The sequence below is a fragment of the Clarias gariepinus genome, chromosome 2, assembly GCF_024256425.1.
Source record: "Clarias gariepinus isolate MV-2021 ecotype Netherlands chromosome 2, CGAR_prim_01v2, whole genome shotgun sequence".
Lineage (NCBI taxonomy): Eukaryota > Metazoa > Chordata > Actinopteri > Siluriformes > Clariidae > Clarias > Clarias gariepinus.
The window spans coordinates 27,588,569-27,614,953 of NC_071101.1; the positions used below are offsets into that span (position 1 = coordinate 27,588,569).

Genomic DNA, 26,385 nt, shown 5'->3' on the forward strand with positions numbered 1-26,385 from the left:
TATATAATTCTGTTCATTTAAATTCAAACTGCAAACATGCTTATTTCGTGCTTTTATGCTTGACATTACTGTAAACATCCCTACACTGCTGGTCTGCTGCATCCACGGACGCTTCGTTTCTATGAGAGACGCTTCCGTTAAGGCGTGCGTGGTTACGCTCAGAATTACAGCCAATCACTGTGGTCGATCATATGAGTGACGTGTCTGTGGCGCGAGCTCTGCGTAGGGAGGCGGGACGTTAAAAAAAAAAAGCAGCCGATAGTGCAACTAAGCTGAGTAAAATCAGTTTATACAGTTATACGTGCTGTTGATTTTCTCCTCGTACTGGTGAGTTATTCATGCTGTCCAGCTCTTGAACTAAGTTACCGCTCCTACAATTATAGGAATACATTTCTGGCGTGTCTTTTATCAAAGTTTACCTTCAACGTTAGCTAAAACTAGTGTGTTATGTAAGCTAATCAGCTAACGTTAGGTGAGGTAACAGTTATAATTTCACATCAGTTTGTTGTTGTTGTTTTTAAGAACTTGTAAAATGCAGAGACCAAAATCTAATTTTTTTTTTTTTTAATCTCTGTCCCACACCAAGATTGTGCAAAAATCTTTAAAAAAGTGTTTTCGATGCTCAGAACCTGACACTAAATGGGCCATCTAGTCAGTGGCAGCCCTTTTGCATGACTTGAAGATGTAGAGAAGGATGATCTGTGATCTTGCTGTTGATATTTCCGTTTTCTGTCAGGTTTAAGATGTCAGCCCCGAAGTCTGCCTCATCGAAAAGTATCACCTCAACTCCACTCAAAAGTCAATTCTCCGTCCCAAGGAGCATTCCAAGGAGAAGCAGGAGTTTGGAATCCACAGGCGACTCAACCTACTCTCTCCTGTCCCCCATTTATCACGATAGCTTTGAATTATCAGATGATGATGATGATGATAAGGATGAAGCACTGAAACAGTGTCAACCTCCTGAAGACCCCTCTCTTACAGCACACCAAAGTGTATTCCCCATCAGTCAAAGCAGGTATATTCTTAGTGAATAGGTTTTGTATTATATTCAACATTTCGTCTACATCCGCATGTAGTGTGATGTCTTTTTTTTTCTCCTCAGAAATGCATCCCATCATGCAGAAGATACCTTCAATACAAGACTCAATCTGAGTGCATGGGAGCAGTGGCTTGTAAGTAAAGCCAAGGAAGAGCGAATCAGAAAGCACCAAAAATCCATCCAGGTACATTTTGGTTATCAAGATATTGACTACATTGTAGCTGCGAGTACAGTACATTGCAACTACATTGTCAGCATTTTAGAGCGACTTGTCTGTGATGTGTTTATATGTTATATTTCTGTGTCAAATGTTTTTGTTCTGCTTTATACCAAAATCATAAAACTGTGATTTAAACTCTATATTCCAGGAACAAGCTCTGAAAGAAAAAAAGGAGCAAGAAGAAACGGAACAGCAACAAAAAAAAGCAGTCAGTGAGTGTAAAATCCAAGAGTGGCTTCAAATGAAGAGGGAACAGGTACCACTCACTTTCTTTCACTTTCTTTCCCTTGAATGGGTAAAAAAAAATACTACAAGTATGAAACATGTGTGTATTAATGCAAGGTATACTGGGGCAATGGTTGATCAGGAGGATAAGCCACTAGGTTATTGATCAGAGGGTCAGGCCTGACCCTGCGCTCTGACCTCAGCCACCAAGCTAGGATGTTAGACGAAAAGAATTTTGCTGTGCAGTAATGTATGCGTGACAAGTAAAGGCTTATCTTAATTTATTGTTGTAGGAAAATCATAGAAATGTGCAATATCAACATTCTGGTATTTACTGTATGCATCTGAAATAATTGCACCATTTGAACACTAGAGGTCCCAATCTGTGCAACCCATAGAGTTAAAATACATTCACAGAGCACTGTATTAGAAACACCTGCATACCAGCTCATTCATGCAACCATCTTAGCAGTTAATCTTACAGTAGCAGTGTATTACATAAAATCATGCAGGTATGTGTCAGCAGCTTTGCTTAGAACAGTGGTCAAATCAGCTTTCACATGCAGGTTTTAGTGTTTTAACTGTTGTATCTCCTGGTCTCTAGCTTTTATTTAGAATGGTGCATTAAAGAAACAAATATCTAGGGGACGACAGCTCTGTCATAACAAGTAGGCTTTTATTGTAATTTCAATCGTATACAGTTCAGTACCCATTAAAACGAAAAAACGTTTCTCCAGGACCAAGGTGCTACATACATGCAACAAGATAATTTAACAACACAACTCTACCGGAACCCGCTAGCTAACTAAGAGATCTAATTAGTGACTAGCTCAGATATGACAGATTTACATTTTTTATTTTTTTCATTTCTATACAAAAAAGAGAAAACAATAGACAGACAACAAAGTGCACATGCAAATGTGCAAACAAAGAGTATGAGTGACCAACACAACAACGTAACACGTTTCAGTACTTTTGTATTAATGAGGTATGAGTTGAGCTAGTGGGACGAGAAACAGTGAACATTTGACAAAATAGCAAGAAAATAAATATTTTGCAATATAGTGCAAAAAGAGAAGATCAGGTAGATAGGTATGAACAAATAGTGATATGGTTGTAGATCAGAGTGTTTGTGCATGTGTGTGTTTATCAGTTCAGTCCCGATGTTATTTAGACCGTCTGAGTAATTTGTGTGTGTGTTTGTGTGTGTGGGTTTTTATCAGTCCGGTCCCTTTGTATTAAGGAGACTGATGGCTTGTGGGTAAAAACTGTTACATAGTCTGGATGTGAGTGTCCAAATGCTTCGGTACCATTTTCCAGATGGCAGGAGGGTATATGTCTTCAATAGAGGGAAGAGAGACCCCAATAATCTTCTCAGCTGTCCTCACTATCCGCTGTAGGATCTCGTCGTCAGATATTGCACAATTCCCAAACCAGACATATGAGTGATGCAGCTGCTCAAGATGCTCTTGATTCTATAGAAGGTGGTGAGGATTGGTGCTGGAAGCTGGGCCCTCCTCAGCCTTCTCATGAAGAAAAGACGTTGTTGGACTTTCTTGTGCAGAGAGCTGGTGTTGAGGGACCAGGTGGACAATCTCCACAGAGGAGCTGTTGATGTTTAGCGGAGAGTGATCGCTCCGTGTTCTCCTGAAGTCTACAATCATGTCTTGTCTTATCGACGTTCAGAGACAGGCTATTGTCCTTAACCCAGTCCGTAAGCCTCTGCACTTCCTCTCTGTATGCTGACTCGTCATTCTTGCTGATGAGACCACCACAGGCGTGTCATCAGCAAACTTGATTATATAATTGGAGCTGTGTGTCGCTACACAATTTATAAGTCAGCAGTGTGAACAGCAGGGGACTGACCACACGCTCATGCTGATGAGTGTGAGTGCAACAGGAAGGTAGGCATTGAGAAAGGACACAGAAGACTTTTTCAGCACGGGGACGATGGTGGTAGACTTGAGGCATGTGGGAACAACGGCACTGCTTAGAGAGATGTTAAAGAGGTTGGCGAGAACATCTGCCATTTGTTCTGCACATTCTCTGAGCAGTCAGCCTGGGACGTTGTCTGGTCCAGCAGCTTTACGTGGATTGACTCTGCGTAGAGTTTTCCTCTCATCAGCCGTTGTGAGACACAGCACCTTATCGTTCGGATGAGGGATGGTCTTTCTCGCAGTTTTCTCGCGCATTTCTATGCACCGTGCATAGAAGCTGTTCAGCACATCTGGAAGGGAGCCGTCACTATCCCAGGCAGGTGATGATGTCCTGTAGTTGGTGATGGCTTGTATGCCCTGCCATAACATTTGATAGTAACATATTTTTCATGAGAGAAGTCATCTGACTGGCCAGGCTAGATGCTGCTGACAGAAACGTTACAGAAACTCACTAATAATTTGTACAATTGTGGTAATTTTTCCACTTCTGTCAGCTGAGAACAGAAAGCTGAGACTGCTTCATTAAAGATTGAAAAAACATAGCCTGTTTTGATGAATCTTGATTTCTGCTGAGGCACACATGATTGAGTCAGAATTTGGTACCAATAGCAGGAATCAATGGACCCAACCTGAATTATGTCAACAGTTCATACTGGTAGAGATAAACACCAAAGACCACAGAGAATGTCATTTTGCTGAACACCGAGCTCACAATGTTACAGTAGATTATTTTTTTCCTCAGGATCAACACTTACCTAGAGAAATTTTATTCTGTCTAATAGGGGCATGGTGTTTTTTTTTTATTTTTTATAAATTTAAATATTATGTAAAAAAATATTTTAGATATGGACTTTAATAATGAAGTCAGTATTGTGAATCGAATTCACTCATGACCATAATGCAATTGTTAATGTAAAAATAACAGTGACTCCATTTCCTGACAAGTTCAGGGTGGATTTTTTTGATTATGTTAAACCTTTCTTATAAGCAACCAATTTATTTTTTCTTTCCCAGGAAAAACAGGAAAAGCTTTCTCAGGTGTCCCAGAAAACAAACAAAATGTTACTTGAAGAGCGGAAACGTTTGGAGGTAGAAAAAAAAGCCCAAGAAAAATATAAAGCCTGGCTCCAAAAGAAACAGCATGAGGAAAAGGAAAAGAAATTAAAAGAGCAAGTATGTTTAATTAAAATAAACAAGATGGGCTTATTTTCAAATTGGCTGATATTTATCAATTTTAAAAAACAGGAAGAACTTGCAAGAAGAGAGAAAGAGGAGAGAGAACGAAAAGAGAGAGCAGATGAGAAGTTTAAAGAGTGGCTTAAAAGCATAAATGACAAAGAAAGACATAAACGTCAGTCATCAGCATGTTCAGCTAGTAAGTGGCATATTTTGTTTCCTTTAAAAACAACCTGCACATTTTATTTGGAAATTAAATGCTTAAATCACTTTATCTCAATCTTTAGTTTTTTTAAAAGTTTAGTTATGTAAAAAAACACCTTCATGTTGTGAACCTTTTCTTGTTTTTAGGTGGCTATGACTATCTAAACTATCCAGCTCCCAGTTTTGTGAATCCTGTTCCATGGAAGCCCATTCATGTTCCCCAGCATGAGAGAACGCCCAGGAAGAGCTCCGCACACAAGAAACAGCAAGGTCCACCTAAATATCACTCAACTCCATGTCTTACTTACAAGCCAAAAGACACCAACAGCTTTGCTACCAAAAGACGCTGATATTGTTAGGTTAAGACATGGAACAAATGCAGAGCTTTTACTTTTATTAAAAAAGTACGGTACAAACAAATGGTATTTTTATGGTTTTAGGCTGATATTTAGAAATTATTGTCGGTCCAGATCTTGAGTGTATTTAGCGTTTAAATGTTGATGGTGCTGAAAATATTTTAAACAATCTTTTTCCAAATAAAATTCTAACGCATAAGCAAGGCAAAGGAAATTTGTGTGTTCAATGTGTCAATGTAGGAGTTTCCAAGGAACCAAAACAAGACATGCTGGGAATGTGACTTGCTGGGATTAGTAATTAATGAGTCTTTATTCTTGTTTTTACATACAGGCTTACTCCTACACCCGTCTCACAAACTCGAACAGAAACTTCTCTGTCTCAACAAATAGCCTGTGTATTCTAAACAGTGTGTATTCAGTGGAGTACATAATTCAGACATGGATACAGCAAGACTGATATTTATTTATTTTCAGTATATTTTTTGTCAAATTTATGTCAAATTTTAACCTAACAAAAGTCTTTTTTCATTATTATTAGATTTTTCTGTGAACATAAAGCTTTTGGCTTTAAGTAAATGTCAGATGATCATTTCACACACTTGTGTACTGTCCAGTGCCCGGCAGTGCCTTGTGGCTCTGTGAACTGTGCTGATGACACGAGTCTGTGTGTGGGTGGAAGGGTGGGGGACCGAATATGAAGAGGGTTATACACACTCGGATAGCATTAACATCATAATTTATTACATAAAGAAACTTTCTGGGACCAAAGGTAATGTATCAGTTCTCACTTGAAGGTTATTTTTTTTTCTTTCATATATTCAGTGCTTCCAGTGCAGGCATTATTATTATTATTGTTGTTATTAATAATAATGATAATAATGATAATGATACTATTATTATTATGTTAACTGGAATGTTCTTGGTATAAGATGACAATGGGAGAGAAAGCTGCATAAACATCTTTAGTTTGTCTGGATCTGCTGTAATTCTCTGTCTTTGAATGTCTCTGTAATTGAAAGTATTGAATGCTCTTGTGAAAGCTGAGCTCCTACTTAGCATATAAGGAAAATGTGGGTTAGACCGAGACAACGCATGCGTCACTAAGCTAGATGATTACATGCTGCTTTCCCGACCAAAGGTCACCTCCCAAGACACTTATATGGAACATGTATGAGTATTTTTGTTTTCACTTTGCAAGGTGAGACTGTTGTTCGTGCATGTTTTAAATGCTAGTTTAAGTGAATGAAAGAAAAAAGGTGTCTGTGTGTTCTTTTTCTGGTTACCAAGGTTTGCTTAAAAACAATTCCAGGCAATGCAGTGGTGCAAATGGGCCAGCAAATGGAAATCTCAGTTACCAGGACAGGTAGGGGTGTGTTTGTTGACATTTTAGCTTGTGTTAAGCAGGAAAGAGAACAAAGGAGAAGCAGTGATCAGTTCTTACAGCCTATTCTTAGTTTAAAGTAGTCGGATAATTAAATATGTTTTTAATTTTTCAAACTACTTTTCAACAGGAGAACTGTATCGCTTTTTAAAATAAGAACGATGATCGTGTTTACTGTAAGTGTAAAAAGCCATTAAAATTGTTCAAAGCAAACCACAGGGATTAGGCAGATGTGTAAGCTCTTGGTGTGTTACAATCTTGGTCTTGATCATGACTACACAGTCCACAGGAGCACAGCAAGAGGACGTCTGTGATTTCCTTTTTAAAATTATTTTCATTGGAGACAGCAACGTGGGAAAGACTTGTATCATTCACAGCTTCAAGTCTGGAGAGTTCAGAGAAAAACAGCATAACACTATTGGTGTAGACTTCACTGTGCATACCATGGATATAGATGGCAAGAAGGTCAAGGTGAGTACCTAATCAGCAAATCGGTTATAATTGTTTTTAGAAAATGTATTGACAAGTAGTAAGAGATTAGGAGAGAGAGAGAGATATTCAGGGAAAGTAGCGCTTACCTTATTTCTAGTACCCTTATGATTACAGGTCATCACTGAAAGTTGCAATGTAATAGCCTTTGTGTGAGCTAAACTATTTACACTATTTCCTCAAAATCTAAGTCCTGTGTTACTTATTTCATATGAAGCTTTTTGAATGTTAAATATTTTTTTAAATAATGAGTTCTTAAACTCATTGAGTGACAAATGCCCATTTCTAAGCATGTTATCTTTTCTCATTAAGTGAATTTGCACAACCTGAAATTAGCAGTGGGTGTGTGTGGCTACAGTACAGTATAAGGACTAAACCTGACTCCTCAGTTTCCCAAAGCACATAGCACATCTGTACCATGTTAATTCTCTAACACTATTCAGAACGGTGTTAATTAAATGTGTGTTGGGTTTTGTCAAAAAGATTTTTAGATAAAGTTTTTGTTTCATATCTTCTTGAACCCACACCTCTATTTCTGTCAGTGTGCACAAAGCTCCAACTTAAGATCCTACAGTGATCCCCCCCCCCCCCCCCCCCACGGTTACCATGGTAGCAACTAGCAATTTCAGGAATACTGTACATAGACATTTTTCTTCAGGAGTTATTACCTTCAGGAATCCAAATTATACTTCTATAAACACTTACAGTTAGGTTCATAATAAGTGCTGTTGATTTCCTTTTTTCATATTAAGCTCGTGTGTGCTCTCAGCTCTATTAGTATTTATGTTTAAACAAGTTTAGTGTAGTCGCTCTCATATCAGCATGTTAGAATTGTTAGCTTCTTGATTTCAGACTGAGATTGGCTAAAATGAGACGGCTATATAAGCCGACAGGACCCTTATCCAAATATAAGCAAGTGGTCTGGACAATATTTTAGTTTTCCAGGTCTTTAGAAATGTATTTGTGCTAAAGCATTTTTTTTCTACTTAATTTTTTTACTAGTAAAATAAGTTTATTATTATTGTTGTTATTGTTATTATTATTATTATTTTGATAAGATGTACAAGACAGGTGTTCTCCATGATGAGAGTTTGGTAACCTGTACTCGAGCAGTTATATAAAGTAGAAGAATAATTCCATTTGGGCAGATTCATAATTTTTAAACCATTTAGGTCCAGCATTTGTATCACTAGCTTGCAACTTGTTAAAAGCCAACAGTCCGGTATTTTCAGTTCTAGTTATTTAGAGCAAATGGTTAGAAGAATACTTATAGTCTTATATTGTTAGATACATGTTTTTGTGAACTAAAATTGCAAACTTAGTTTGCTCTAATTTTGTTCTACCCAAGAATCTGGTAGCTATTAGCTAGTTATTGTAGAAATATGAGCGTCTGATCCTGTTTTTGGAGAATTCTTTTGCAAAATGTTGTTAAAACTATACAAATATGTTGTTTACTACTCCTATTAAATATTTATAATGTAGATGCAAATATGGGACACGGCTGGCCAGGAGCGTTTCCGCACCATCACACAGAATTACTACCGCAGTGCTCATGGGGCCATGATCGCTTATGACCTGACACGCCGATCCACCTTTGACTCGCTACCTCACTGGATACATGCAGTAGAACAGTATGGAGTTGCCAATGTAGTCTTTGTACTTATAGGTATGGATCATTGTATTTTATTACTATTATTATGTGTTTAAGAAGTTTATCTCAGGTGAACCTTGTGCTGGAAGCCAGTTTAAATAAGTGCTATGAGAAACCAGTTACTTGGTCATTGTTAATTGTTTTTAAAGACATTATTTGCTGCAGCCACATACACACCAAATATGCTTCCCAGATCACACTTTGTGACCACTAACACTACAGGATAAATTAATTTGAAAATCTAATTTTTGTAGTCTGTATGAAATGGGTTACTGGTAATGATGAGTAGAGGTAAATCGTAGATAGAATAATTAGGCTAATAAAATATGTAGGAAATTACTGACTTTTATCTCACAGTCTGCAATAAAATTCTTGTAAAACCATAAAGCAACACTTATATAATAGTGGTTTATAGAACAGACAAGACTCTGTAGGTTGATTATTATGATGAAAAAGACAAATGGGTAAAATAAACAATTTAATGGACAATCTACCTGGGGAAAAGTAGTTAGACCAAAGAGTTTTATTTTCGGAAAAAAAAAAAATATTTTTAATTTATTGATATGGATGCCTTTTGACAGATTGGGGGGAAAAATAAGCTAGAAGTGTATTCCAATATACAGTACACTATATTGCCAAAAGTGTTCGCTCGTCTGTCTTCACATGCATATGAACTTCAGTAACATCTAGTTCTTAAGCCATAGGGTTTAATATGATGTTGGCTCACCTTTTTCAGCTATAACAGCTTCAACTCTTCTGGCAAGGTTTTCCACAAAGTTAAGGAGAGTTGTTGTTGGTCTTGCAGCTGCTCCCGGCATGGGGTTGCACAGCGGACCTTCCAGTTCGCACATACAAGTCACAGGTTTTTACGCTGGATGCCCTTACTGATGCAACCCTCCCACTTTATCCGGTTGCATCAGTAAGGGCATCCATTGGCATGGGCTGCATGGCAGATGAGACACCAATCACTGAGCCACGAGCGAAAGTGTGTTAATGGGAATTTTTGACCATTTTTCCAGCAGCACATTTGTGAGGTCAGACACTGATGTTGGACGAGAAGTCTCTGCTCTAATTCATCCCAAAGGTTTTCTATTTGGTTGAGGTCAGGACTCTGTGCAAGACTGTTAAGTTCTCCAACACACAAACTCGCTCATCTATGTCTTTGACCTTGCTTTGTGCACTGGTGCAGTCATGTTGGAACGGGTGTTTTTTTTTTTTTTTGTTTTTTTCAGGAGCCGGCCCTTTACTTCCAGTGAAAGGAACTCTTAATGCTTCAGCATACCAAGACATTTTGGACAATTTCGTGCTCCAACATTGTGGGAACAGTTTGGGGCCCCTTTCCTGTTCCAACATGAATGCCAATCCATCACAGGGCACACATACACAATCTCAGTTAATTTTTTATTTCCTGCATGAACTGCCCTCTTCTGGTCATGCTTCAGACTCTTTTGATCATTCAAAAGTTGATTGTTTAAAAAATTACGTTTTTGATTTACTTTTGAATAAGGATGTCTTGATGCAACATTGAACCCCATCCAAACCTTTTACGTTAAAAAACACACACAATTGTTTTGAATTAATTTATATCCTGTAGGATTAAAGTTTATATTCACTGAAACTAAGAGGTCCAAACCTGTTTGTCTCTAACGTCAACCTCAATGAACACTTTTGGCATAAATTGGAACAACGACTGCAACTTAGTCAAACACCTTCCCAGAAGAGTGGGAATTATAACCACAGCAAAGGGGAAATAAATCTGGAGTGAAATAATGAACAAGTACAACAAGAGCTCAGAATAAGTTTATTTATCTATAGGCATATTCCAGTAAAAGTATATGGTACTAATGTTTTCTCATGTTTTTGTTGTATGTAATATCTAAGGTTACATACAAGTATATTGGAGTAACATGACCTTAACAAAACTGGCTCAACTTTTTGTTTTTTGTTCTCTCCCCAGGTAATAAATGTGATCTGCAGCCCCAGCGTCAGGTGCTGTTTGAGGATGCCTGCACTCTGGCTGAACAGAAGGGTGCTCTGGCCGCCCTGGAGACATCTGCTAAGGAGAAACATAACGTACATGAAGCCTTTGAGCTAATGGCGCGGGAGCTGATGGTACGAAACGGAGGCTTAGTCCCACAGGAAGATTCCCCAAATCTCCTTCTATACTCTGAGACTCACCCAGTCGATGAAGTGGAGTCCCTAGAGAAGAAGTCTTGTGATTGCTAAAATACTGCATGTTTAAACTAATGGTTTCTTTGAGACCACTTTAGGACTTTTAAAACATTCTCTAAACCCAAGTATTAACCGCATTAGTACAGTGATGTTTGTTTCAGAGGAGAAATGGCTACAGATGCACTCCATTTTTCACATACATACTGCATGCTGTCACATGTATACAGCATACAGGGGGACACTTTTGTATTGTGTGCAATATGATAGTTTAACTTAAATTTTAACTTAAAAATTAACTTAAAAATGTGTTCATTAATGATAATAAAAAGGAAAAACGATGATTATGCTTTCAAGTTGATGACTTTTAGAACAAAACACCTTAGGCTTAAGTGCATTATTATATTTATTTGCATAAAACCCAGACAGCTTGTAGATTTTTAAACAACACATGAAAAAAGGGCATTTTTTAAACCAAAAAATAACTGAGATTTCACATCCAAAAATAAAACAATGATTCATAGGGGAAATGTTACAATGCTATATGGTAAAAATGCCTTTACTTAAAATAGTATAGTAAACATGGCACTTAATTTAAAACACACTATAAGAACAACTGCTTCAACTAAAATATGGCTTAATTAATATATTATTAATAAAAAGTTCAATTTTTTATGTAATTGCTACAAATCCTGAAAAATTAGCACATTATTATTTAATCTTGTAGCTACAATGTCAGGCAGTCAATGTAAGATACATTAAAGTACAGTATACTGTACTTCATCTGGAGGAGCACTGCAATTCTTTATGTGCCATGTACCCAGTGTATGAGATCTTCAGCTTTGTTGTTTAGTTGTCTGAATGTATTTGTTGGGAGCCTGAGAAGCTTCTGGTTTATTCCAGACTTGATCCCTCTAGCTGGAAGACAAGCTCCACTGCCTCGAGCACATCCTGAACTACAAAAGAAGGCTGGGTCAGGACCGGATCGAAGCGGAAATCCCGGTGACCATGGAAGATGCGCTGCTCTGTGACTGTTTGCTCAGGTGAGAGCTCCTGCTCTCGGTTATAGACGCCTGTGCACACCAGGATGGAGCTGCAGCTCTCAGGTAGACGGTGCTCATACGAGCCTCCGACCATCACCTTGCCTGAATTTTTTGCATCATCAACTGTTTCATAGTGGAAATCACCTGCTACGTGGCTGACTGATCCACCTTGTGCCTGTACCTGAGTTCTGGCATGGTGCATTGACTGCAAGTAGCGATTGTAGAGGTTTGCACCATAGATGTCTGCCATAGGGTTATCCCTGTTGGAGACATAAATTTTGTTGGATTAAAATCATCCCTAAAGGTCCAAAATACTATATAAGGTGATGAGGATAAGGATCAGAAAGAGAAAAACATGGACTCTATGTTTTCTTCAGTCATTCATGTTGTCACCCAAATTAACACTGCTTTGAGTAACAAAAAGCAAATTATATAATTATACAAACAATTATACAAAGTATAATTTTGATCAACATCATGATTAATCCTAAAGGCCCTCAGACATTCTTTCAAAGATATGAAGATGCTGAAACCACTCTTGCTTTTTTACAAACTTGCATTCTCTTTTGTTTTAGATACGTTTTGTTATGTGGTGCATTTGTCAACACAGCTGATATCAGCACAGCACAAGGCCTAGCTTATCATCTGTGTTTTTTTTTATGCAATTAGATCACAAACAGGCTCTACTCACCCAATGGCATAAAGTCTTTGGACAGGTTCTGTCCAGCCCAGGTTTTCTGCATGCTGTCTGATCAGTAACTCTGCGTAGTTGTAGGTCACCACACTGGGCTTCCCAATCAGGGCCTCATACTGCAGGTCACAACCTGTGATCTTCTTATAGATGCTCTCCAAACACACCAGAAACATTCCATGACCGAATCTTGACAGGAATGACAAAACTGCATTAAGTTGGCATTTAAACCGAATGTTACTTGATTTTAACCATCATGCCTTAAATAAGAATGGTATCCATAATGTGATATTTAGACATAATAACTACAAACACAGACTTGTATTTGTATTAACATTTTGCAAGAGATTTTATCTCTAAGGAATTGAGAAGACTAATGTAATTTCTCTAAGAAATGTGTAGCCAGCTGGCCAAATTTTTTCAAACTGCTGCTCATGCTGCGTCACAGGGTGGCATACAACCCTGAGAAGCAAGTGCTACCTGTCCTTTTACCCATGAGCTCATAGACACACTGAAATTTCCACCCTTGGTTCCCCATCAGAGGTGGAATTACTGGGCCATTGCATTTAATTTCCCCTATTTAATTTCTATTAAAAAAAACCTATTACTAAGAAACTGATCTGACCGTGGATTCTTTGCCTCTGCCATCCACAACAGGTCCATGTTGCACGCCATAACTGGAATATGTGGGTAATGCAGTGATGTCACCGGATTTCCTGGCTTCCCATTGGTCAAGAGAACATCCGTAATCAGCTGAAGATTAGTCTCCCACCTGACTGGCTCCCCAAACAGAACGACAGCTGAAAATAAAAGTTTAGAGAAATCTAATTGGAACTGAAGGTAAAGGCAATAAATGAACATGAAAATAGAAAAGTGAACTTGTGCAGTAATACTTGCCTTCAATTGGTTGAAGGTCTTTAGATGGAGGAACCTAAAAAGTATTTAATGTGCAATTTACACTTAGAGCTCAAAAAACTGCAAACAATGACATTTCCCAGGTTCCCTATTCTAATGCTTCTAAAAATGTGTTGTTCTTCTTAAGTGTAGACTGCAGACTAAATGAATACATAATAGTTGGAATTCCATAAAAAATGGGAAAAGTAGTTTAAAGGATTTTAATGTGTACAGTGTATATATTTACCATATGCAGTGTATATATTTACTTATATATATATATATATATATATATATATATATATATATATATATACACACAAACAAGGTGACACAAAAAACAGGAACTTTTTTACAATCCAATAAAACTGGAAGTGATAAAAGAAATAAATTGGTCATAGTAATTGAAACCTAAAACTTGCCATTTACGAAACATTAATGAAATTTATCATTATTTAAAAATTACGTCCTTTAGAAGGCGTCCTCCTGTACGAATACATTCTTGAAATCTGCTGTTGAGATTGCTCATTGACCGCTGCAACATCTCAGCTGGGATACTGTGAATTTCATACCGAATTCTCTGTTTTAACTCATCCAGGGTTCTTGGTCGAGTCGTGTACACTTTACTTTTGAGGTAGCCCCACAAGAAAAAAAATCACAAACAGATAAATCTGGCGATCTAAGGGGCCAGGGAATGTTACTGAACCTTGAGATCACACGGTTATTGATTGCCGTGCATTGTGTGATGGCGCTCCATTATGCATTTCAAAAATTCCCGTTATTCTGTCTCACCTTGTGTGTATATATATAAAATGTGAAAACTATCATGTAAATTATCAGATAAATTTGAATATATTGTTACTTACCACATCTTTGGGTCTGCGATTGTGATCCACCACATCCAGTAGAGGGTATGCCTCTCGTAGCATATCAATAGTGACAACATTCTGAAAGCCCAAACTGAAGTTGATTTTGTTAAAGTCAGCAACCAAACCAAACAAAACAAAAATGCCTGGATTGTTTTAACAACAGTAATTATTATGACAGTGTAGCTGCAGCACAACATTAAAGAGTTGTCTGCCACTGAGTACAAAGTTGTGCATTAAGTAACAACCAATAATGCAATGACCTAAATGTACATAATACAAAGGGAAAAAAATGCAAAGAATCGTAAGTCTCATTTCAGATGACTGCTGCGCAAGCTCCCAGTGTATTTTTTTATACTGAGGTTATTTAATGATAACAACAACCTAAGAAATTGTGAAGTACCGGTTCTCCTTTACAAAGTAGTGACTGTGGTGCATTTGTAAGCTTTGAGGGTGCCGCTACTAATAAACAGATATTTAAGGATACTTGTGTGCAACTTCCACAACCGGCCCCTGTCCGGACACAAGCACTCGCTTCTCATGGAACTGACTAAAGACTCGTAAGGGACTGTGGGACAACATGACCTGATCTGGTGACACCTAAAATAGCAACCAAACAAACAAAAAAACATTAAGAGGTGTATTTTCATTTCTAAGACAAGATAGACTTTGGTTAATATTAAGACTGACCTCTACTTCTAGAAGATGAGATAGCTGCTCTGCTTTGGTTTGCCGGACTGAGTTCCCTGCATTGGTAACAAACACCACCGGGACTTTATAGTTTCCATTTCCATCCACCAGATTTCTAAAGCATTTCTTGGCTGCTGGAATAGGGGTTCTTCCACGGACCAGGACCCCATCAATGTCAAAAAGCAAACCAAAGGATTTGCTGGAAGGCTTAAACAGCATTTTAAAAATGTCAGTCAGTCTCAATGAATTATGTTGCTGGAAAGTGTTAAAATATTCAAATATTCCTAATAAACACATGAAGTTAATGTGGTTTGATGTGCAAAAACATCCCTCAGATGTTTTTTTAACAGTAGAAGGAATCTTGTGTTAGTTTCACTTTACTTTCTTTTTCTGTGTGTACTTTGAAGAAACAGGTAGCTATACAAATCATGTAAACCATCATGTGTGCACACTAAGGACTTGTTCAGACTGTAGGCAAATTCGATTTGTTTCATAAATCTGTTCTTGACTGTCCACACTATTATTTAAAAGTAATCAGAACGGACATGGCTCTGTTCAGCCTAAATCCGACAAACGGTCAGGGTAATGTATCTACATCGGTTGCTGTGGTGATGACACTTGAGGCATGGGTATGCTGTAGCAGGTGTGTTGTGTGACAGCAAATACTGGTGACTCATAACAAAAGACAGATAACAACTGGACATTTAAGAGAAGAAAATATATCACATTCCCTTTAAAGCGCTATCAAGACATTTCATTCTCTTCCTAGGGAATTTTTCTTACTGTTCCCCATTTACATCTCTATTTCTTCCATGCTTCAACCATGTATCCAGGTCCATACCACATGATCATGTGGAATTAAACTTCCACATCACATTCCAAGTGACTTAATGAAAATTTTGAAATCCTATTTAAGTGGGAAGAGCATTCAGACTGAGACAAATTTAGGAATACGATCTGAATCTGATTTCAAACCACCTCTCCATGCGGTTTAAATTGGATCTGCAAAAAACCCATTTAGTCTCTTTTTTTCTGTTTAGACTACATGAACACAATCTGATTCCAAACGGATGCCAAACTGGATCAGCCAAAAGATCGCATTTGGGCTGACAGTGTGAACGAGGCCTAAAGGCCGCGTCCTGGTCCACAGCCGGCTCTTTCTAGTTCTAACCGCCGTGGTATATCAGTAGTGGTGAAATGCGCATGCGTACAAGCAAACAACTAAACAAACCGAAACCGTAGTTCCCCTGACTACTGCCAATCCTTTAATTGATCGACATTATACATAATTACTGGTTCTCTCACACACCACTGTTATTTTCACACAAAATAGTAACTTCCGTATAACAATAATAGTAACAACTCCAATAATCTCCACACCAAGACGAGAAGTCGATGTGAACGGCTGAACTTACACTGCTGTAGCGGCGTGTGTGAGTGGCTGCTCTGCTGGATCTCAGAGCCTGCCACCCGAATTTAAGCATCTTCAGTCTCCAGATAGATTCCGCCATTTCTTTGTTGTGCAGTAACTAAACAGGTACCTGATTCAGTATCTGACACATAGGTAGTAGTTTCAGTTACTAAACAGTTGGCTAAACTAGTTGAACACTTTATCCGGCTAACTACCTACTACAACCTGACCATCGTTTCAAGATGCAGAAACTAACAGCTTTAACTATTTATTTACAGAAAACATGTGACTGTCTTGTTCATCAAACAATATTCCAAGTACCGGTTATTTAAAACAAGACAAATGAATGGCGAAGATGTCATCGACAAACGTCAGCTGATAGCAACCTCTGTCTGCGTGTTTGCGCATAAAAGGCGCAGTATTGATGCTACTGAACAACTTCCGGATTAACGGGCAAAAAAACAAAAGGTTTTTACAACCTTTACCAGGTAACGATTAACAATACAGCAAATATATAAAAAATAGTGGCAATTAAAACGCATTTTAACAGTATATAAACATATATAACAAAATTACATTGCAACATGTTGGGTTTGCAGCTCTAATAACGGTCTCCACTGTTTGTACTACTGTAGCTTTAAAGTTAGCTAACGTTAACTCAGTTATTTGGTCAGGGGATTTGTTTTCTTTTCGATTGGATTAAATGAATAGTCAGCATATAGTCACTGAAGAAGGTCGTCAGCATAGTAAATACATAAAAGCTTAATATATAATTCACTGAAACAGTTGAGCTCGCTGGTTGGCCGGTGTAGCTCAGACGGTTTGTCAGTTTAAATTTCGCGTCACTGCTCTGCGTCATTGCCGCCCGACAACCGCGCGGGATTTAACAAACCCTCACTCCGACTGTTTCACTCTAAAGCTTAATGTAGTGAACATATTCATTTTGGTATTTCTGTGTACTTTACTAATAACCAGCTCCTGGAACAGTTTCGCAATTGGTATGTGAAGTACGTTAAGTTAATGCAAATCAAACAGCTTAATCTGTTTACGTGACTGTGTTGTTTCTTGTTATTGCAGGTAATAATAAGGAGTTTGATGGAGTCACCAACACGACAGCGTTTAAGACAAGGGTAGGTATTTAGTCCAAGTAGTGCCACGGAAAATTCTACTTTGTGGGACGAATAAAGGTACATCTTATCTTATACTGTATATACAGAGAGTCCCAGAAATGTATACATAAACATCAACATAAAATATATTTATAATGTATAAATTACTCTTTTCTGACTGTCAGATGAATGGCATCAACGATTGTGCGACTACTTTAAATGAAACGTAATACTACACATTGCTGCCATAGTTTAATTGGAGTTTTAAAAAGGGACATTGATAACCTGAGCCTCCAGTGATGAACCTGGACTGCATGTTAACTTCTCCTGTTCCACTGAATTTTCAGTATGACTGCAAATCAGCTATCCGTCATCAATCAAATCAGGAGGGGTTCCCTGTTGAGTCTGGTTTCTCTCAAGATTTTTTCCTATTGCCATCTTGGGGCGGATGGCGGCACTCATGAGTGTGAAGGTTTAGCGTCTACAGAATTTTGGCCATGCAGTGTATATTAAGACCAAAACATCCACTCTAAAATTATAATTTTATTTAAAATAGCAGTTTGTAGTGACACTTTTAAAACTACTTAAAATTAGATTTAGAGTCACAATAAAACAGTTAAAAATATAAGAAACATGAAATACAGTGCAGTCGGTTCGTACGTAGCAGTCCGAAGTGATTTATAAACGAGTAAAAGTACTTTAAAATTTATCCTAAATGTTACAGGGAGCCAGTGTAAAGGACCTGAGAACGGGTGTGATGTGCTCAGATTTTCTGGTTCTAGTCAGAATCCTGGCAGCAGCGTTCTGGATGAGCTGCAGCTGTCTAATGGTCTCCTTGGGAAGGCCGGTGAGGAGACCATTACAATAATCCATCCTGCTGGTGATAAAGGCATGGACTAGTTTCTCCAAGTCTTGACTGAAATCAAAATCTCTAATTGTTGCAATGTTTTTAAGATGATAGTATGCTGATTTAGTAACTGTTTTGACATGGCTACTGAAACTAAGGTCTGTCTCCAGAATCACCCCAAGATTCTTAACTTGATTTTTAGTTGTTTGACCCCTAGACTAAAGGTATGCATTCACCTTCAGACCCTCATCTTTTTTTCCAAATGCAATGACCTCAGTTTTCTCCTTGTTTAACTGAAGAAAATTGCAGACGCTATGTTTAACTATTAAATGTACCATTTTGTATTACTAACAGAAAATAATGGCATCATGAGCTTGATATTTCAGCATCATTAAAAATATTTATGACCTCAAAAGTATTAAAACTCTATGTAAAATCTCAAACTGTGTCTATCACCTGTAATAAATTGCAGCCTTTTGTGAATTGCACAGGTCCATATTGCAATTTAATTTTTATGCGATTAATCGTGCAGCACTAATGTAAAACACTACTGAGTCTCAAGCTGAATTGGATTGTTTTATTAATTTGTTATACAAATTTGGTTTTACAAAGTTTTTATCTGGACTATGATAATTTGGAACATAAAGTAGATAAGCAGTGTAAGACTTCAAAAAATCTAGAAAGTTTAAACCTGGGTTTTAAAAGCTCACTCTTCTTTGTTTAATTTTCTGTCAGGGTTAACTGCGAGAACAATCAGGAGATGGACTCCCCGCTGCCTCCCACCTCTGAACGCTTGGCTTATCTGAGACCGTCTCGAGAGCTGCTGGAGTTTTACAGACAGAAACTGGCTCAGTTTGACGCAGAACACGATGACCTTCTTCAGCTGCTTGAAAAGTACAAGAGCACTACAGAAGACCAGGTAAGTGTTGACAGTGAGAACAGTCGCTGAAAGTGTGTATGCATTCCTGTGTTGTCCTTGAATTTGTATTTGTACTGATGTATGAATATGAAGTTCTCTCAACATAAACCACGTGTGTTTAAACTTATAGCACAGGCTGCAGTGGGAAGTGCGCCAGCGGGAAGAGGAGATCGCGGAACTGCAGAAGGCTCTGAGTGACATGCAGGTTTACCTCTTTCAAGAGCGAGAACAGGTTCTTCGGCTGTATGCTGAGAACGACCGGCTTAAGATCAAGTAAGTTAAACCCAATGTACTAAAATGTATGAGTTAAACTAATCACTTAGTGATTTGATTTAAAACTTGTAAAATCAGTAAAAAGCTTAATGTGACAAGATGAACCAAGAAACATCCATTGTCACTGTATGTAATGTTGCCAAATTAAAAAGATTTAATAATCAGGTATTTAATTTTTTTACTGCTAAAATTAAATATTTTTTGCCTTTGTTATTTAGAGAGCTTGAAGACCGGAAAAAGATTCAGCACCTTTTGGCTCTGGTTGGCCCAGATGTAGGAGAGATCACTTATTTTCACAAAGAGCCACCACACAAGGTTAGAAGGTTAATTTTTTTATTTTAGTTGATATTTGTTGCAGATTGGTAACAGTAAATGTCATCTGCTTCCTGCCAAACATTTCATTAGGTCACTATTCCACAAAAGAAAATCCAATCCAGAAATCTGGAGTATGGAAATGTGGCAAAGCCAAGGCCTGGATCATCTAAAGGTATTGTTGTACTTTTTATGACCTTATGGCTAAATTTTGTTCAAGATCACCACTTCAATCTTTCTCCTGTAGAGGGGGGTAAGAGACTGTCCAAAAGTGGAGGAGAGGACACAAACTCGGAGCAGTATAAGGCAGATAACCAGACACTTTTACTACAGGTGTGTGTTAAACTAATTTTTAAAAAGTTATTAAGAATGTTGAAATGTGAGAAAATGTAGCAGCTTGCACACATTTGTGCTTCATAATTGAGGTTATTGTTTCTCACTGCTGTCAATTTAGTTCTCCAGCACAGTCAAGGAAACTGAATGTTAGTTTAAACAAGCATTGGTGTTTTTAATGATAGGAAGTGTGTCATGATTGGTCTTGTTAGGTGGCGGCACTGCAGGCACAGCTGGAAGATCAGACACGACTGGCTAAAGAGCAGGTGGCATCTCTGCTGGAAGACAGGCAAATTCACTTGGAGGAGAAGCAGGTGCAGCAGCAGAGAGACCAGGAAAGAGTATCTGCATTAACTGAGAAGTAACTACATCACTCCGACACATCCTCCTATTCATTTTCTGATGACCTAACATTTTAATAAAAATTCAGCTGTCTACATTCAGTATTGTATGTACAGTACTCAGGCCGCTCTTGCTAATTGTCCTCTTCAGACTCCAGCGCACACAGAACTTGCTCTACGACAGCACCCGGGACTTCCTGCAGCTGAAGTTTGAAAGTCGAGCTCATGAGAAGAGCTGGATGGTGGAGAAGGACCGGCTTCTGAGAGAAAAGGACTCGTATCAGGAGAGATTGAGGGATACATGCAGCTTCCAAGAGCAGCGAAGAGCTGTCACAACCCCATCGCTCCTGACACAACCTACAACAGAGAGCAGGCAGATGCATCGTGATGAGATCAGGGTAAGAGCAGAGAAACTGTGATTGATTGAAATTTAAAAACTATTTTACCATACCAGTGACCACTTCCGATTGCACTGATTTACTCCATGAGGAACCGTTGTTACATTTTTGGGGAAGTTTGGTAGATGACTCTTTAAAGAATTCAGAAGCACAAGCTGTCTGGAAGATCTTATTTTCATTTACTTAAAAAAAAAAAAAAAAAGGCTACCAAGACTAATAGACAGCAAGCATGTATAGAGAAGTATGGTCTAAAAATTATTTAAAAAATTTTTTTTTGTAATGCTTTTTCTTTCTTTCTGAACTTTCCTTGTTCATTCACTTAATCATGGATATGTCTATCCACAAAATAATCGAAGTAGAAACAGCTAATAACATATAAAATTAATAAATGTTATTGTTGTCATTACAATTTGCTCTGTTGTTTTTTCTTAGGCGCTACAAGAGGAGTTAAAACAAGCTCATAAGCTAGCAGACATGTACAGAGAGCAGTGTGTAGGTCTGGAGTCTGAGATGGCACAGATGCGAGAGGAGGGAGACGTGGGCCGAGAGATCTTTAAGGTAAGTCGACAAATGTGACAGCACCCAATGAAATTCTAAATGGTATACATACAGTGGTGTGAAAAACTATTTGCCCCCTTCCTGATTTCTTATTCTTTTGCATTTTTGTCACACTTAAATGTTTCTGCTCATCAAAAACCGTTAACTATTAGTCAAAGATAACATAATTGAACACAAAATGCAGTTTTTAAATGAAGATTATGTTATTAAGGGAGAAAAAAAACTCCAAATCTACATGGCCCTGTGTGAAATAGTAATTGCCCCCCTTGTTAAAAAATAACTTAACTGTGGTTTATCACAGTTAAAAGTTCAATTTCTGTAGTCACCCCCAGGCCTGATTACTGCCACACCTGTTTAAATCAAAAAATCACTTAAATAGGAGCTACCTGACACAGAGAAGTAGACCAAAAGCACCTCAAAAGCTAGACATTATGCCAAGATCCAAAGAAATTCAGAAAAAAATGAGAACAAAAGTAATTTAGATCTATCAGGCTGGTAAAGGTTATAAAGCCATTTCCAAAGCCTTGGGACTCCAGCGAACCACAGTGAGAGCCATCATCCACAAATGGCAAAAACATGGAACAGTGGTGAACCTTCCCAGGAGTGGCCAGCCGACCAAAATTACCCCAAGAGCGCAGAGACAACTCATCCGAGAGGCAACAAAAGACCCCAGGACAACAATTAAAGAACTGCAGGCCTCACTTGCCTCAATTAAGGTCAGTGTTCACGACTCCACCAAAAGAAAGAGACTGGGCAAAAACGGCCTGCATGGCAGATTTCCAAGGCGCAAACCACTTAAGCAAAAAGAACATTAAGGCTCGTCTCAATTTTGCTAAAAAACATCTCAATGATTGCCAAGACTTTTGGGAAAATACCTTGTGGACCGACGAGACAAAAGTTTAACTTTTTGGAAGGTGCGTGTCCCGTTACATCTGGCGTAAAAGTAACACAGCATTTCAGAAAAAGAACACCATACCAACAGTAAAATATGGGGGTGGTAGTGTGATGGTCTGGGGTTGTTTTGCTGCTTCAGGACCTGGAAGGCTTGCTGTGACAGATGGAACCATGAATTCTACTGTCTACCAAAAAATCCTGAAGGAGAATGTCCGGCCATCTGTTCGTCAACTCAAGCTGAAGCGATCTTGGGTGCTGCAGCAGGACAATGACCCAAAACACACCAGCAAATCCACCTCTGAATGGCTGAAGAAAAACAAAATGAAGACTTTGGAGTGGCCCAGTCAAAGTCCTGACCTGAATCCTATTGAGATGTTGTGGCATGACCTTAAAAAGGCGGTTCATGCTAGAAAACTCTCAAATAAAGCTGAATTACAACAATTCTGCAAAGATGAGTGGGCCAAAATTCCTCCAGAGCTCTGTAAAAGACTCGTTGCAAGTTATCGCAAACACTTGATTGCAGTTATTGCTGCTAAGGGTGGCCCAATCAGTTATTAGGTTCTGGGGGCAATTACTTTTTCACACAGGGCCATGTAAGTTTGGATTTTTTTTCTCCCTAAATAATAAAAACCATCATTTAAAAACTGCATTTTGTGTTTACTTGTGTTATCTTTGACTAATAGTTAAATGTGTTTGATGATCAGAAACATTTTGTGTGACAAACATGCAAAAGAATAAGAAATCAGGAAGGGGGCAAATAGTTTTTCACACCACTGTATGATGTGATGTGTACTGTATATTTGGGCATGCAGGATCGTTCAGACAAGATGGCCAAGCGTCTCCAGTTAATGACTCGGCGTTATGAAGCTCTGGAGAAGAGGAGATCCATGGAGGTGGAGGGCTTCAAGACTGACCTCAAGCATCTGCGACAGAAACTCAAAGATGTGGAGAAGCAGCTCTTTAAGGTGATTAGCCAGTTGGGGAAATTACTAAAAAATGTAGACATCTTTTGAGTTGAGGAAACATTGCGTAGCTACTGGAAAAATGTTTACATAGAACTAACTTACAAAGCACCGACGCCTGACTCCTTCCATTAATGTAATTTAGACCTTAGACAAAATATTACTGTATCAATGATTTATAAGCTATATAATGATACCAATAAGCAGATTAATAGGAATTTGAATTGTGACTTAAATTGCTGTTAGCCATGCTAATAAAGGAGAATTTAGCAGCACTGTGGTGTAAACTATGGACAAAAGGAATAAGTTAGGTATGGAAGAGCACGTGTTTGACCATAAAAACCATAAAACTGTTATCATTTTAACAAAACCTGTGTAATTTGATGGACATTGTGCTTTTGAGCTGAACTGTAGACCATTGAGGATTATCTTGCTCTTATGTAAATCATGATTCAATCCCTTCCGTTTTTCAGGTGACTCTTAATGTGGGCCCTGATCAGGACTTGGCCATCCTGCATGAAGTTCGACAGTCTAACGCCCGCACCAAGAAAATTCAGGATGAATTAAAAAGGCTTAAAGCAAAGATATACGAACAGGAGAATGAACTGAGATTCTGCTGAATGTAAAAATATGGAAATTCTTGTCCCTTGTACCAATTTAACTCAGTGATGACTTTATCGGTTGTAATTTAAGATTACGTCTTTATTTCATAACCCTGACACGTAAGACAGTAGCCATACACATCAGAGGACTTATTTGTGTACTTTGCCATGTAGAAATTTTACTAGCATTTTTTAAAATGTGAAATCTGTTTTAGTTATTTTTTTTTCAAATGGAGTTAATGAAATCTTTTGTACTATACTTTTGACTGAAAAAGTTTTGTATAATAAAGTATTCTCTCCATTTGCAGATCAGTCAGATCATTAATGAAACAAAAAACAAGTGTTCCTGTTTTTTCCATTTAATTTTTCAGTTTTGAAAACATGGCAATACTGAAATGCTTAACATGGACACAAAAAACACATCAAACTGTACCATACAAACCAGATGACCCAATGCCATGATGAAGAGGTCTTATTCTATTTTTCCTCAAAAAATAAGAACCATTATCAAAATTAACCAATTTTTACAAATTAAAAATGTTGACCAACGTATTGCACAACAGCATGGACCGTACCATAATGACTAATTGGCAATAATATTCAAGGTACTACATCCATGGCTTCCAAAATAAAATTTTTAAAAATTACAAATATGAACTTGTATCATGTACATTCAAAATACAATTAATCTGTAACAGGTATAAAAGTCTAGCAGCACTCTGCATGTACCCATTTATTTCATAACCGATATAGCTTTTGCTGCCATATGAACTGTTTTTTACTTTTATTCCTGCTCCTGAGTGAGGTACAAAGTGCATTGTCAATGCATCATAAATAAAAAAAAATACCAATAACATATTGGAGAGTTAGTGTTTGGGCTTTGGCCTTTTTTGGTGCTAGTAGTAGCGTAATGTAATTGTTTTGTTTTTTGTCCTGAAGCTGTCTACACTGTCCTCATGTAACTCTTTTTCCTGTCTAGCCTACATCATATTAAGTGAGGTGAGTGCTCACTGTATAGAAAAGCTTATTTGCAAGGCTTGTTTGCGCAGAAGCAGCTCTTAGAGTGATTAAATATACACAACAGGCAGGACAAGTACAGAGCCATCAGGAGAAATAAAAACAATATTACAGGCTATAAAGGGCATGTTACAACAACTGACTGATAACATGTGTAGAAATTAAGGAGCAACTGTTTTTTTTAATCAAATAAATTATCCACCATTATTAAAAAGAAATTCCCTAATTTCTAGTGTGAAATGTTTTCAGATCATGTAGTTCTTCTTGAGAACCTCCAGGTACTGTTGAGTGGCTCTGCTTAGTGTGTCTTGCTGCTCCGCATTCAGGTTTAAGTTCTTCTGGGATCCGCAAGCAGAACCCACAGGAGACATCCTGGTAGAAGCACCCTCTAGCTCACTTGTTCCTGACAGAAAAAAGCAAAAAAATTTCAGATTTTTTTTTGTAATAACTAAGGAAGCCATAACTAAATTATGATGAAGTGCATCATGGTGAAAGTGGGCACTGTTCTCGTCTGTACATAGACAGAAGTGCTCACCGTGATCCAGCTCCTTTGATATGTTTTTCTCCAATTCAGACTGCATCTACAGAGGGGAGGAGGATGGATGAAATAGATTATTAAAGTTTGTGTATCACTTCTCTGCAGCACTTATTTTGCAGACCTCATAATACAGGGCAAAAGCGCAGGCTGAAAATTTGGTTGCGGTAATAAGCTTTGATAATGTAACAGCTTTACAGCATATTTCCAAAGCCTATTATAATCTATAAACAAAAGTTTCAAAGATTTTCCATGCTCAGCATTAAACTAAATTTAAACAAGATTCAACTTAAAAATAAGAATTTTAATTTATTACTATGAAATGAAAGCATGTAATGGACACAACACAGTACATGCAGTATGACAAGATCCATTAGTGGTCAATATGAAAGATGAAAAAAAAAAAAAAAAAAAAAGCGTTTTTGTCAATCTTAACAGCTCAAGTTCAGATTAGTAAATGAACTCATTTCAAAGCAAGGCCATGCTTTTTGCACCAGCGAGTTACACCCAGGCGGCACGGTGATGTAGTGGTTAGCTACATATTAGCTACACTTGCACCTCCAGGGTCCGGGTTCCATTTCCCGGCCAGGCTCGATTCCCGTCTTTGTGGGCATGGAGTTTGCATGTTCTCCCTGTGCTTGGTGGGTTTCTCCGGGTACTCTGGTTTCCTCCCACAGTCCAAATATATGCAGGTTAGGCTAATTGCCATTCACAAATTGCCCGTAATGTGTGAGTGTGTGTATGTATGTGTGCCCTGTAATGGATTGGCACCCTGTCCAGGGTGTACCCTGCCTTGCGCCCTAAGCCTTCTGGGATAGACTGTATACAGGTCCCCGCGACCCT

At 38.1% G+C, this 26,385-nt stretch overlaps 5 protein-coding genes across 15 annotated transcripts in view; 3 read left to right on the forward strand and 2 right to left on the reverse strand.

The window, feature by feature from the left end:
* The first annotated feature begins 231 nt into the window (after positions 1 to 231).
* On the forward strand, positions 232 to 5,336 carry ccdc34 (coiled-coil domain containing 34). Its single transcript, XM_053490549.1, has 7 exons — positions 232 to 327; positions 737 to 1,015; positions 1,103 to 1,223; positions 1,408 to 1,515; positions 4,436 to 4,594; positions 4,667 to 4,796; positions 4,949 to 5,336. Exons 2-7 carry the CDS (start codon positions 744 to 746, stop codon positions 5,149 to 5,151), a joined length of 993 nt encoding a protein of 330 aa, XP_053346524.1. The 5' UTR covers positions 232 to 327; positions 737 to 743; the 3' UTR covers positions 5,152 to 5,336.
* A 517-nt stretch (positions 5,337 to 5,853) lies between these two features.
* LOC128516344 (ras-related protein Rab-19) lies at positions 5,854 to 11,181 on the forward strand. Of its 5 annotated transcripts, none has more exons than XM_053490550.1 (5): positions 5,854 to 5,926; positions 6,445 to 6,520; positions 6,821 to 7,009; positions 8,510 to 8,693; positions 10,636 to 11,181. In XM_053490550.1, exons 2-5 carry the CDS (start codon positions 6,470 to 6,472, stop codon positions 10,902 to 10,904), a joined length of 693 nt encoding a protein of 230 aa, XP_053346525.1. In that variant the 5' UTR covers positions 5,854 to 5,926; positions 6,445 to 6,469; the 3' UTR covers positions 10,905 to 11,181. The 5 variants fall into 5 exon arrangements, with proteins under 5 accessions (XP_053346525.1, XP_053346527.1, XP_053346526.1 ...); XM_053490552.1 differs by having other exon boundaries at positions 5,856 to 5,926; positions 6,467 to 6,520; XM_053490551.1 differs by lacking the exon at positions 5,854 to 5,926 and adding an exon at positions 6,107 to 6,355.
* A 54-nt stretch (positions 11,182 to 11,235) lies between these two features.
* Positions 11,236 to 16,724, reverse strand: hdhd5 (haloacid dehalogenase like hydrolase domain containing 5). Of its 2 annotated transcripts, XM_053488808.1 has the most exons (9): positions 16,438 to 16,724; positions 15,541 to 15,548; positions 15,032 to 15,230; positions 14,829 to 14,941; positions 14,342 to 14,435; positions 13,479 to 13,512; positions 13,207 to 13,381; positions 12,582 to 12,770; positions 11,236 to 12,150 (listed from the first exon to the last, which is right to left on the reverse strand). In XM_053488808.1, the coding sequence occupies exons 1-9, from the start codon at positions 16,540 to 16,542 to the stop codon at positions 11,742 to 11,744; spliced, it is 1,326 nt and encodes a 441-aa protein (XP_053344783.1). In that variant the 5' UTR covers positions 16,543 to 16,724; the 3' UTR covers positions 11,236 to 11,741. The 2 variants fall into 2 exon arrangements, with proteins under 2 accessions (XP_053344783.1, XP_053344773.1); XM_053488798.1 differs by lacking the exon at positions 15,541 to 15,548 and having other exon boundaries at positions 15,032 to 15,238; positions 16,447 to 16,724.
* Positions 16,725 to 16,794: 70 nt separating this feature from the next.
* ccdc77 (coiled-coil domain containing 77) lies at positions 16,795 to 24,291 on the forward strand. Of its 5 annotated transcripts, none has more exons than XM_053488762.1 (12): positions 16,795 to 16,930; positions 17,520 to 17,572; positions 19,134 to 19,317; positions 19,448 to 19,590; positions 19,809 to 19,905; positions 19,996 to 20,077; positions 20,150 to 20,235; positions 20,448 to 20,596; positions 20,728 to 20,974; positions 21,407 to 21,532; positions 23,239 to 23,391; positions 23,862 to 24,291. In XM_053488762.1, exons 2-12 carry the CDS (start codon positions 17,538 to 17,540, stop codon positions 24,006 to 24,008), a joined length of 1,449 nt encoding a protein of 482 aa, XP_053344737.1. In that variant the 5' UTR covers positions 16,795 to 16,930; positions 17,520 to 17,537; the 3' UTR covers positions 24,009 to 24,291. The 5 variants fall into 5 exon arrangements, with proteins under 5 accessions (XP_053344737.1, XP_053344743.1, XP_053344750.1 ...); XM_053488768.1 differs by having other exon boundaries at positions 16,838 to 16,930; positions 17,520 to 18,440; XM_053488775.1 differs by having other exon boundaries at positions 16,838 to 16,930; positions 17,520 to 18,398.
* Positions 24,292 to 24,333: 42 nt separating this feature from the next.
* Positions 24,334 to 26,385, reverse strand: part of si:ch211-272n13.3 (ankyrin repeat domain-containing protein 26) — a 29,444-nt gene continuing 27,392 nt past the window's right edge. For both annotated transcript variants that reach the window (XM_053488754.1, XM_053488759.1), the window contains exons 43-44: positions 25,543 to 25,588; positions 24,334 to 25,410 (exon numbers count right to left, since the gene is read on the reverse strand). In XM_053488754.1, coding sequence (XP_053344729.1) covers positions 25,253 to 25,410; positions 25,543 to 25,588 — 204 coding nt within the window. In that variant the 3' untranslated portion in view covers positions 24,334 to 25,252. The remainder of the gene's footprint in view (positions 25,411 to 25,542; positions 25,589 to 26,385) is intronic.

Bases quoted from the DNA above. Each gene is read 5' to 3' on its own strand.
- ccdc77 (XM_053488762.1), top strand. From the start codon at position 17,538: ATGGAGTCACCAACACGACAGCGTTTAAGACAAGG. The intron at 17,573-19,133 runs GTAGGTATTTAG...ATTTTCTGTCAG, and splicing joins CGACAGCGTTTAAGACAAGG to GGTTAACTGCGAGAACAATC. The intron at 19,318-19,447 runs GTAAGTGTTGAC...TTAAACTTATAG, and splicing joins AGAGCACTACAGAAGACCAG to CACAGGCTGCAGTGGGAAGT.
- ccdc34 (XM_053490549.1), top strand. From the start codon at position 744: ATGTCAGCCCCGAAGTCTGCCTCATCGAAAAGTATCACCTCAACTCCA. The intron at 1,224-1,407 runs GTACATTTTGGT...TCTATATTCCAG, and splicing joins AGCACCAAAAATCCATCCAG to GAACAAGCTCTGAAAGAAAA. The intron at 4,595-4,666 runs GTATGTTTAATT...TTTAAAAAACAG, and splicing joins AAAAGAAATTAAAAGAGCAA to GAAGAACTTGCAAGAAGAGA.
- LOC128516344 (XM_053490554.1), top strand. From the start codon at position 6,275: ATGCTGCTTTCCCGACCAAAGGTCACCTCCCAAGACACTTATATGGAA. The intron at 7,010-8,509 runs GTGAGTACCTAA...TTTATAATGTAG, and splicing joins TAGATGGCAAGAAGGTCAAG to ATGCAAATATGGGACACGGC. The intron at 8,694-10,635 runs GTATGGATCATT...TTCTCTCCCCAG, and splicing joins TGTAGTCTTTGTACTTATAG to GTAATAAATGTGATCTGCAG.
- hdhd5 (XM_053488808.1), bottom strand. From the start codon at position 16,542: ATGGCGGAATCTATCTGGAGACTGAAGATGCTTAAATTCGGGTGGCAG. The intron at 13,382-13,478 runs GCAAGTATTACT...TTTTATTTTCAG, and splicing joins AGACCTTCAACCAATTGAAG to CTGTCGTTCTGTTTGGGGAG. The intron at 12,771-13,206 runs GTCAGATCAGTT...ATTCCTGTCAAG, and splicing joins GCAGAGGCAAAGAATCCACG to ATTCGGTCATGGAATGTTTC.